At 41.2% G+C, this 12,368-nt stretch overlaps 1 protein-coding gene across 5 annotated transcripts in view; it reads right to left on the minus strand.

Annotated features, from left to right (window-relative positions):
• ZNF516 (zinc finger protein 516) overlaps positions 1-12,368 on the minus strand; it is a 163,553-nt gene that overhangs the window by 111,350 nt on the left and 39,835 nt on the right. For all 5 annotated transcript variants that reach the window (XM_074899318.1, XM_074899319.1, XM_074899314.1 and 2 more), the window contains exon 2: positions 5,968-7,994. In XM_074899318.1, the coding sequence (XP_074755419.1) occupies positions 5,968-7,873 (1,906 nt within the window). In that variant the 5' untranslated portion in view covers positions 7,874-7,994. The remainder of the gene's footprint in view (positions 1-5,967; positions 7,995-12,368) is intronic.

Consider the following 12,368-nt stretch of genomic DNA (forward strand, 5'->3'; position numbering starts at 1 on the left):
CTTCCCAATTAGTTTGGTTTGTAAAGTTGAGGGATTTTATATTCCAACAACCACTCCTCAGCAATGCCAAAATTAACTGGTGAAGTGTGTAATCACAGTGTAACATTTTAACCTTCATGGTAGGGATCTAACAGAAGCCACTAAGACTTCCTTGAAACTACCTCATTTCTTGGAAGCCTGGGGCAGTAGTTACCAATTGTCCAGCACTGAGACACTCTCCAATCTTTTGTATGTTTATTCTGCAAAATAAAAGTGCTAAACAACTTCAACATACTTAAGACTGTACATAGAGAACAAGACCTTCATTTGGTGTAAAATGCCCCAACAGCACTGACTTCAGTGGCATGATACCATGGGATTTACAGTGAGATTCTGGCATGAGAAGTATCTGAAGTATAATTATTTGATTAAGATATATAGTCAAAATGTTTGATTTTTAAATAGTGGAAAGGACTTCCTTTGCACACAGAGGAACATTTTTTCATATAAGCAGAACAATGAAGTCCTGGTACTGGATACTGGCAGCTGTGTTTCTTGCACTCACTTTGACAACAGAACACATTTACTAAGACTATCTTTCTTCTTTGGAGTTACTGTACATTTTTAATTTTCTATTTTCACTTGCTTAGCTGTTTTATTCTTCCAGTTCCTCTCCTCCCCCAAATTATAGCCTCACCATTTTACTGAAAATTAAAGTAACTCTGGACAATTATTACTTTTGATATATTTTAAATCTAAAGCCTTATGAAATTGGGATTTTTGTTCAAGTTCCAGCTCTTGGATATGTTATAATTAATATCTAAGCAAAACAAAGTCCAAATTTATGCTTCATAAATCTCTCTTACTCCTTTCACAGAACTTACTAACGTCATTATGTTTCTATTCAAGCATTCCAATTTACATATAGGGTTTTCTTATAACATGCCTGGCTATAGATTTCTATGAGTTTTTAAAATGTAATAAACACAAACATACACAACAAGCTCCACAACCAGGAACTGCTGTTGTTTTTTCCTTCTTTTTTTTCCTATATTTTTTTTCTTAAGCTAAAATCAGAGTAGGAGCTGGGAGGTCAGAATTTTAGCAGATTGGTAACAACAAGCCAGTGGGTCTACTGGCAGGTGTGGACAAGATGAACACCTAATGTTGTGTCCCGTTTGTGTGACTGCTCCAGACCTTCTAGTTTTCACATGGAAATCCTCTTGGAGTTACCAACCTCTAAGTGCAGCATGCCGTGAGCCCTCATGGCTTCAGTGCAAGACATCCAGCACCCTGGCACTGCCTTGGAGCGTTTGAACCCCAATGCCAGCCATCCCACGCCTCTTTTCAGGCTCCAGAACAGCTCCCTTCACCAAAGTCCTGCTCCTCTCTGCCTTCCCCATTTCCCTTTTCCCTCCTCCCTGCACCCTACTCTCATCTGTTGTCCCACCCCTTCACAGAGCTCATCTTCTCCTGAGCAAGTCCCACCATATGACTAGTAATTTCCAACACAAACCAAATGTAGCCGTGCACCACTGTTTTGTATTCATTGTTTGGGGTTTTTTTAATATTCTGTGCAGTCTAGCAACTTGTGTCCACTTCACCTAGTCAGACTATGAACTCCTTGGGCCTAAAGCTCTGTTTGTATAGGGCCTAGCACAACAGTTCTCACCCAAAAATCAGCCCCTTCCTGCATTAGCCAGCATAATAAAAACAGCATGTGTTGAGCAAGAGTGAATCAGTCTCTCCCTAAAGCATTTAAAAAATCCAGAGAAGTCTGATAGAAGGAAAAAAAAGGAAAGTGAGAGAAGAGGCAAGACATAAAGGAAACAAAATGGATGAGATAGTTTTCACTTGAAGCAGCATTCTGCGGTGCAACACCCTCTCCTTACTCTGCCATCTTATCCTGACAAGGTCAGGCTAGAAGCAGCATTCCTCTCCTTTATGCCTACATAATACTCCTTTTCTTTTTATTTTCTTTTTTTCTTCCCTTCCTCCCTGAATTACTTTTAACTTTTACTTCCTGCCCAGTCTGGCACTTATATGCAAAATAAGTACCTTTATGGCACTTACTGACTGGGGGGGGTCACAGGCTTGTGCTTTTACTACATATTTGTCAAGTGCCAAGTGGTATTTAAACCATTTTCACTTCTTTTCTTCGTCTTCCCATCTGCCAGCAACAGTCCCAGCCTCAAAAATTATACTTTCTTCTTCATTTCAGGACTGAAATAGTTCATAGTGCCTAACGTAACAAACTGTAGCACCCTGACAATGAGGGGGCCCACACTGAGCCTTAAAAATACTAACAACCATCGAAAGCACACAGACTGAATTATTTCTTTGGCAGACCTAAAACTAGTTTAGTTGAGTTGTTGAAAGATTTTAAAAAATAAGACTATTTTCCCTTCCACTTTTATCTACACATACATAATCCCCCTCTACTTTCTCAGTCATAGCTGGGGGGGGGTGGGGGTGGGGGGTGTGTTTAGTTAAAAATGAAAATCACACCCCCAAAAAAAATCTCAGGTTGGGGAAGTGCTGAGCAACAACTCACAGGCAGCTCAAACAGCTCTGTATGCAACTCAGTGGAAATTCAGGTACAGTTTGCTAGTGGCTTGAATGCCAAATAAAAACTAAGACTCATCTGGGGCAGGAAGACCTCAAAACAATTGTCTGCTCTTACCAGAGCGAATGTGCTCTGGGCCACCTCTTCCCACCTGGCTGCCACACAGAGCACATAAACCTCATGCATATCTTTGTGTGACAGGTATCACACCATATACCATAACTCTAGAAAACTAGCTTTTACCCTCCTTCCAACAAGATGGAAAGCACTTTGCATACAGCCACTTTACCCCCTAGCAGCTGATAAACTGGGTCTGCAAACACTACGCCTGTGCTTGAGAAATTATTATGTTACTCTAGGCAGAGAGGAGAGGCAAATTACCAGCGTGTTAGGAGGAAAGAAATGCCTACCCTGGAGGCTCTCGACTCCATTTCACATGCAAAGTGCACTTCTTGTTCCTCCCCCAATATCAGCACTCCCTATCAGTACTTCCCAGCCCCCGACACCCTCAGCCCCAACACCTGTTGGCTCTAAGTGACCACGGAGGTGCACTGCCAGCTTCCCTGCTGAAAGACACTGTGTGTCAACAGGACAGCTCAGATTATTAAGAACTAAACCCACAGAGAAGTACTTTAAACTGAGTCAAGGTCACAACATTCAAAGCCCTTTTCTGACCCTGGGTAACATGTTAATGTGCCAAAGGGGGGAAAAAGTAAAGATATGATAGTAATAAAATACACAGATACTATCTAAAATAACTTTATGAGTAACAAAATATTTTCCTGACCACAGCCTGAGTAAAAATAATACCGTAGTAGGCACGGCAGGAACAGGAACCGAGAGCGCTATTGCCCACCTCCACTGGGGAGGGATGCTGTCTTTGGGGCTGGAGTGTGGCTCTGACAGAAAAGGTTCACCAGCAAGAATAACTACAAAAAGCTGCAGCAGAGGACAGCAAACTGCAGCACTGATAGGACAAAATGTGCTTCAAGGCCACACCAGAACACCTGATTTTAGCAGAAGCACACCTATGAGGGCAGAATTTGGCCTATATTCTGTACAACTCAGGTTTCTGTTCGTAGAGGAGGGAAATAAAGCCTCTCGACTTAAAGCAGCAATCTGCAGAAGAGTGAAACTAATCCTGCAGCTTGCTGGACAGAAGGACCCCAGTCCCTTATTAAACAATATAAGGGTAGTGTCATTAAATCTTCATACCAAAAATAGAAAATTGAGAAACTTAGGTCTTTAACATTGACCTATGAAAACGCCTTCAAAAATATATCTGTATATATTTAAAAAAAAAAACAACCAAAAAAAACCACTTTATTTTGAATCCACAAAATCTTGTAAATGTGACATTATCAAATATTAAATGCAGCAGCCACCCTAATGGCTCATCAACGCAAACATCCCTTTTCCAAGATGCGCCTGTATTCAGGCCTATCATTGTGCTGCTTCTAAACAGTCAAAGAAGATAAGGATCAATTTGGCACCTAAATAAATGAGTTTCCAGATACTGGCTAGTGATATCAGTTAAATCAGTCACCTTAATTCCTGTGAGAGAAACTGCTGTGTGACTAACTCTCACCTTTCACTCCTGCAACAAGGGCTCAAAGCTTGAGTTGAAGCAAGAAGTGGGACAGGCAAAGTGATGAGACGGCTCCTCTTGTTAGAAAAAACGTGCTTAATATGGAGAGCCCACAAGAGCAGCTTTCCTATATGAACATCATGTGAAAAAGCGTTTTGGTGTTTTCAGCCCATCTCCAGAGAGGAGGTTTTCCATCACAGCAGTTTCCATAAAGGCACTGTACATTACGCGGGTAAAACATGGCAGCCCCATTTAACTCCAGTCAAACCTGCAGTTTTATCACTGCATCTTGTGTCAACTGTACCGAGGTGTTTCAGACAGTAGCTGATGGATTTTCACACAAGCAAATATATATGCTCCCATAAGGAACTTTGTTTAAGTGTCCAAAATCCAAGAGCAGATGGAAAAGCCAAATTTTTAGTTTTTTAAATGGGCAAGTAATCATAGTGAAATATTTGTCAGCTTGTCACTATGACTTTTTGGAGTTGTGGTTTATGCAAAGGACAAGAAAGCATTAAAAAAAGTGGAGTTCTTGGTTTAATTTACATTTCTGTTCTAGTGTGCACCCTATTTGTCCATCAGGGACTTGATCCAAGTTGTAGCAAAATCAAGTTTGGGACCATTCCTCTAAGTTTAAGAGCAAACAGATGGACTTAATTTTTTACAATTTCAATCTTTTGGAGCTCTCTTCCCTCTACGCCTTATATTTTGAAAGTTATATTGCCAAGCAGTGTCGGCCCCAACTTTAGTTGTCCTAAAACCATGGAACTTTCATGAAAGAAGCTTAATGACAAAAAAAAAAAAAAAAAATAAAAAAAATCCAACTTCAAGCTTCAAAACTTTATGAAAAACATGTAACTTAATACACAATTCTGGAAAATGTTGCTTTGCTGCTGTGGGGTCTGTAGCCAGGAGAAAGTATAACATTATATAAAATCCTGAAAGAACACAGCTAATTGAATAAACCCACCCTCTTCTACAATGTTGCTGATTACTTCATCCACAATGGTCTCGAAAACGAGTTTAACTCTACAGATAACTATGTTCTTCTTCAAAACAAAAGGAACGAAAATGAGAGGAAAATGTTATTGTTCATCAAACAGAAAAACTAAAAACAGTGCTAGGCTAAGAAAGAAAGAATGGTTAAGCTCACATTTCTAAAAGGGTATTGCAAACAAAGAATGGTGAACAACAAAAATAAAATATAAAAAAGGAAAAGATACAAGAGCACTTAATGGTGTTCTTTTAAATATTTACTTTGCTGCTATTTAGAGAATAATTTGTTCCATTTAGTGCTGCTGGGCTCAAAGGAACGCTTTAATCCAGAGAGATTAATTATAGCCTTTGGAGTTATAAACACAATTTGGGAAGCAAAGCAAAGAGGAGAGACACACCTCTCACACCGGCAATTAAGTTTACGCACTTCTGGGCTACACCACACAGGCTATGCCCCTGCTACACCTGCATGCTATAGGCAGAACAGTGCACAGGACGCCCATACATTGGGGAAAAGCAGTTCCCAAGATGTCCAGGGAAGACATACCTACCCTACAGCATTGCTATAGGCAACTAAAATACCTCTCAGGTGTCCTTCACTGAAATACAAGTTCACCTACACCTTATCAAGACGTCCTCTGATGTCGCTCTCATTACTTGTGCCAGAAACAAGTCACCGTGCTGAGACAAACAGCGCAACTCAGCAGGCATGGGACCCCATACACACTGCCTTTAAACCTCTCACGTCCTTCCACGCATCTCTCCCTCTGCTCATTGCCGTGTCCCACACCAGGAGACACAGGGACCAGTGACGAGGCAAGGCTGAGAGAGATCTTACCTAGTGAGGGGTTGGTTGCTCCTTCCTCTGAGCTCTCCTCGGCCCCCTCCTCCCCCAAGCCGGAGGTGGCCGAGTCTTCCGGGGCTGACGCGGAGCCGGGGGTGCTGGGCCCACTGACAGACCCCGAGTCCCCCTCCTCGCTGCTGGAGCCATAGCGGTCAGGCTGGGTGGCCGTCCCGCCCTCGCCGCAGCTCCTCCGCTCCTTGCGGTGCACCCGGGAGTGCAGCACCATTTGGTGGTAGGTGCGGAAGATCTTCCCACACTCAAAGCACTCGGTGGACTTGTTCTGGGTGGCCCGTCGGCTCTGCCGTGAGGCAGGGCGGTAGTCCAGGTCCCCCTGGGTGAGTGGACAGCTCTCCCCCAGCGGGGTGCCGCTGGTTTTCTCTGGGCGCCCACTGGTGCAGCTCTTCTTCTTGGGGTTGCTGGAAGAGCTGGGCAAGTCCTGGTCTCGCTTGCGCTTCTCCTGGTTGACGAGTATATACTCTCTCTTATCCTTGTCGTAAGTCACGTCCGCATCTGCCAGGGCCTCGTCCCATCCCACATATTTCACATACTCTGAGGGCTCTACTACTTTTCCTTTGGTGGCCAGCTGCCAAGCTTGGTAGCTACTGACTGGATCCAGCTCAGCTACTCTTTTCCCAGGCTGTCCTCTTGTAACTATATCCAGCCCTACAGATGGCCTTAGATTGAGACACTGCAAGAAAAACTGCTTGGTTATCGAGGAGCTTAGGCTCCCATCAATTAAGCCCTCAGCTTTATCCCCAGCACTACCCCGCTGCACTCGGTAGTGAACAGCGTTATGTGCTTTCAGACTTTCCATATTTGTAAACAGATTTCCACACTTGGTGCAAACTTCATACAGAGACAGGCCCGTCACAATCGTCTCCTCCTGTATCACATTGTTGATAGTGGCTATGAGCTCCAAATCATTTTTTGGTTTGTTTTTGCTCCCAGTCTTGGGCCCATGCGACTTCATGTGGTTTTTGAGAAACCAGGGCTCTTTGAATCTCCTGCCACAAATGTGGCACCCATGATCAAATGACCCCCTGTGCTTTTTCATGTGAGCTTTCAGGAACCAGGTTTGACTAAAGGCCTGACCACAGACTTCGCATGGAAACTCGCCCGCACTCAGCTCGCTCTTGCAGTTCTCAGTATAGGCCTCCCCATTTGGAACCTGAGCCGTTATGTGGTCCTTCTCTATGTGGTTTAACAGCGTCTCCTCCCTCAGGGTCATGTAGTTACACAACCTGCACTTGAACGGTTTGTGGACCTGGTGCAGGTGCTGCTCCAGGTCCTTCTTCCTTTCAAATTTGTTTTTGCAGAAGGTGCACTGGTAAGAGCTCAGCTTGCCATCCTCCTCAGCTGGCACCACCTCCATGACCTCCTTCTTGCTGCTTCTCAACAAGATCTTGCTGCTATCTACCTGAGCAGTACCATTCAAGATCTTGTTGCAGGCAGACGTACTTTTAGTGGGGCTGGTGCACCCACCGAGGCCCTCTGACACACCCATTTCCCCCAGCTGCGCCTCTCCCATCTCCGTCTCATGCCCCTGACTTAAAGTGCCTGTTCTGTGACTACGGATGTGGATCTTCAGGTTGCCCTTTTGGGAAGCTCTGTGATCACAGTAAGGGCATTTGTAGGGCTTCTCACCCGTGTGCTTCCTCATGTGCTGCGACAAGGAGCTCTGAAAAGGGAAACTTTTACCGCAGATGCAGCAGCTGTGGCACATGGTCTTGTCAGTATCCATGTCATTCTTGCCTAGTTTGCCTGGGCTGGAGGATCTCCGCAACTCCATTTCTGCCTCTCTACTACAATCCATCTGTCTTACTGCAACAGAGGGTGAGCAGGGCAGGAGGACAAAAGCATGTCTGGCAGCAGAGGAGGGCTGGACCGTGTTTTCAATCATACGGTTCTGCAGAGAAGTGTTTTACTGCTTCATTCTCAGGGTAATGTTTCTCCTTTCAGCTGCTCAAGAGAGTCCGAAGTGTCTATTTCTGTAAGCTCTGTAAGCGGACGGCATAGATCACCTGAAAAAAGAACCAAAAAAAAAAAAAATCACAAAAATGTACAGAAATTGTGTAAGTAGATTCTTAAATATATTTAAACCTATTCATATTTTTAATTCAACAGATTACATCACTCACCCCACATTCAGAAGCATACTGTACTACAATTTATTGCATCAAAAAGCAGCAGCTTCTCCGTTTGCTGATTGACTAAACTTAAATGGCAAGCATGATTTAATAAACAAGTAAAATCCAAAAAAGAGCATTCATTTCCTTATACTGACATCACAGTCTCTTTAAAAAAGTGCAATCTTTAAAAATATTTTTTTGTTTTAAAACCAGGCAGAAGTGGCTAAAAATACACCTTAAATGAGGAAAACATTTCTTGAGGAGGTTATTACACTTTAAATCTGTGGCTTTACCATCACGTGCAATTTCATGTAAAATACTTACTTGCCAAAGAGACTTTAGCAAGTACCATATTCCTGCTGGCAACTGCATTACTTTGCATCTCAGGCAGCTCTGCTGTGCTTGATGTGGCATACACAGAGCAAGCGCAGAGGCTGAGGACACTCAGTACTTTGATTAGTGAGAAAACACAAGAATCCAGAGCCTGACAAAGCATTCAGGAAAACTAAGTTATTTCCTGATGGACAATGAAGAAAAAAAAACCTCAAAGTGTAACATTTAACCTCAATCTAACAAAGTAAACTGATAATGTGCATAGGTATCAAATGATCTTAAAAGTGAGTCATTTATGTCAACAAGACATACAGGAAACCACAGCACCACCCACCTCAATGAAACATAAACAAACAAACAAAACAAGAAACACCTTTGATTAACAAAACAGATTAATAGAAGTTTAAAAGCTTCTGTATAGTGTCATGATTAAATGCAAGGGTCAATATCTGCCTCAGCGATGCAAGATGCAACACACCAGCAATTCTCCACCTTGTATACGGCAAAAACCCAATGGTTAAGATCTCCACAGATTGCTTCTTTTCCTATTACCACACTGTAAACCAAAAATCTTCCCCCCTTCCTATCCTCATTAAGTACTACAAACACCACATGACCAAGATCAAAGAATACTGTATTCTCTAATAAAGAGAACCAATCTATTATTACATTACGAAAACATCAGCTTCTTAAAACATAGCTAAAAATATGCAGAATAACAACAAGACTATATAGTCACACATCCACCACTTGACATCTACAACTAAATAAAGTTACAGATCCACAGCTGCAAATTTTAAGGTTTCTCACTGTATTCACCTCTGAGTCTCTTCAATATGTAAATAAGTAAATAGTCTAACCATATCACCGGCACAAGCCTAAGTAAAGGTAAAACTGATGCAATGCTCATCTCAGTTACACACTATAGAATAACTTTATTATATTTAATTCAATCTAGCCCTCTTATTTGCTACAGAACCATTCATTTCTGGGTTTGATTTTCTGCATATCTAGTATTCATTCAGCATGTTAAGAGTTATTAACAGCATCTACTCAAACTACCTTTTCCTCGGAGAACTGACAGTAATATCTAAGGGACATTGCACATTACAAATGCAATTCCATTTCTTGAATGCAGTATTTTTATATTATGACTAATTTATTATGACTTTTAAAATAAAGCAAATCAGATCACATCAATCCATATGAGCAGGAAGCTTAAAAACAAGAGTATCTAAATTAATCTCTGAAATTAGCCATTTAAAACCAAATTGAGGGGCAGCCTCCGAAGAAACTCCCTGGGTATATAAAGAAGGATGGCAGCCACTGGAAGTTGTGGCTGTACCAGAAGGTGCAAACATGCTAAACAACAAATACAAATGCACTTTACACCACATGTTGATGGATGAAACAATTCACAGTAACATCTTATTTATCTGATCCATAATTTAAATCTGCCAAATAAAAACTGATATTGTCTCACAATCGAAGACTTAACCTAAAACTCATTAAATCATAAAAAGAAATACCAGGGTAACTTCCTGCATTTAACAAGCAACAACTTCTAAAACGTTCTGCACATTTCAGAAAAAAAGATAGCAAGCTTTGGGGACAGATTTTTCCGAGTATTTTGTACAATGTTTTCTATATTCTGCATCTTCTACAGTTTACACCAGTAAGAACACTGCTTATTGGTAGGCTGACTTTTAAACTATCAGCTTTTTTTTTTTTTCAAATGTACGTCCCATTTTAACTCAACTTTCTACAGTGTTTCCTGTCTGAAAGGTCAAAAGATCTTAAAGAGCCAAACTTAGACAAAAACGCTGTATGCAGCAGTTCAGACACATATAACCCAAAGCTTCAGAGTCCTTTTGTTTACTCAGCCACAGCTTCCCTGTGCTCAGTCTTGACATATTACACTTTAATTATTTATAGCATTTTCATTAATGAAACTTAAGTTATGAAAATGAGGATATGAAGAAAGCATTACTTATAAGAGAGATATTAGTCACTTGCAAGAGATCCCCTAGCCCTATATTCAATTAGGCCTGAGGGGGAAAAAAGTCAGAATTTTAAAATTACCAAATTATTTTATTAGTATAAAATATGTAATGGAAGTGTTATCATCTGCAGCAAAATATTCTGAGAAAATTGTTTCATCTTTATTACTTTAGCTTGGCCAATGCACTGCAATTCATAACTTTAAAAGTTGAAATAAAGTATTCCTAGATTTGAATTATTTGAATTCATACACATTTAAAACTCACAAAATCTCACGACTGATCTTCCACAGACAGAAATTCAGGCAGAGAAAGTGCGTTCACCCAATCTGCGTTTACTTTACATGGTGTATGGAGATTTCCCTTAGGCTTTGGTAAATCGACTGACACAAACATATATGAACAACTTACAACTCCCTCCTCACATCATTTGACTGCCACTTAAAAGTAATTCCTTCAGAGGGGCTCTTTGCAGAAGAGCAGAGCCAGTGTTCATTATAAAGAAGCAGTAAAAACAAAGTAAAAATGACAACTTTGAAAAAAACTTCAATTTGGAAGGCTGAACATACAAAATGAGGAAAACTATAATACTTCTGAAGAATCATACCAATACAAAATAACATTTTGGCTTAATAGCTTCCACCTTAGTATTAATCATTAAACAATTATTTCAACATCAGAGATGGCACAAGGAATGGAAGATGCCAATCAAACTACACTGATTACTCTTCCACTGTGAGTAAAAGTTTTGTGATAGATATTTTTGTTTCTTTCTGGCTGACTACAATGATAAAAATATTTGCATTTTGAAACAATTACGCATCTGAAAGTATTCTGAAATAATTCTCTTTCAGCACACATGGAATGCTCCCACCTCCAGCTACCCTAAGGCTATAAAAAATGTTTTAACTCTCAGTAATTTCAGGTGTAACCAGTAAGCTTTCATCGCTTTGGTCCAAGTTCAGCCTGCAGTTCCTTAGCACCGGCCTGTCACACAGAATCCATAGCAGTCACATCCAGCGTGCAGATTTCTCCAAGAGTGTCACAGTGTGGAGGTCCCCACTGGCACAGCGGAAGCCATAAGGAAATACAAGTGAATATACACTGTAAATTAACTGTCTTTAAAAATATTTTGTGTGCTTTAACAGCATTGCAGCCTATCCACTCCTTGAGGAGGGTTACAAGGGGCATATGAACTAGATTCACTTAGTTTTGTTGAACCAAGGATCACAGTTCATATAAGAAGCCACTGGCCAGTGTCCGAGAGCATTTTCAGACCCCTTAAAATAATACACCGAGGCACTCAACATCATCACTGTTTACATGCAGGTTTGGTATATAAAGCAAGATGGAAGAGAAACATGAACAAAGACCCAAAAACAAGAGGGATGTCATGCCAAGAAATGCCTTTGCTCAGCCAAATATTTTAGTTATAAGGCTTGTTCCTGCACCTCACAGAGAGTCTTTTCCTTGATCCACATGGGAACAAATAAACTTTTTTTTTTATTCCCCCACCCCAAAGCAAAAACAAGCTTTCCTACAAGCTTAAATCAAGTGTTTGTCAGAATCTCCACTATTTCAAACATTTAGCCATCAAAACTTCTCTGGTTTTAAAAACTAACTCGGAGAGAGTTCTTGGCTTGAGAGAAAACACATTTGGCCAAAGCAAGCTGCTCTCACCATGGAGCCCCAGTACCTTTCTCAGCATCAGCCATGGATTACTTCTCCAGAGAGGCCATGGTAGCCCATCTCTGCCAGTGGCATGGCAGGTATACCAGTGCTCAGCTGCATCATCCTCACAACTTTTGCAAGACTCTCACATAGTCTTGAAGTGAAGCATGTGTAAAAGTACAGGGGAACTGCATTTAAATAAAAGAGGAGCACTCAAATACCTATTACTCTTCTCATGCCACCTGCATGTTCTGGAAGAGGA

Source organism: Athene noctua, chromosome 2 (genome assembly GCF_965140245.1).
Source record: "Athene noctua chromosome 2, bAthNoc1.hap1.1, whole genome shotgun sequence".
NCBI lineage: Eukaryota > Metazoa > Chordata > Aves > Strigiformes > Strigidae > Athene > Athene noctua.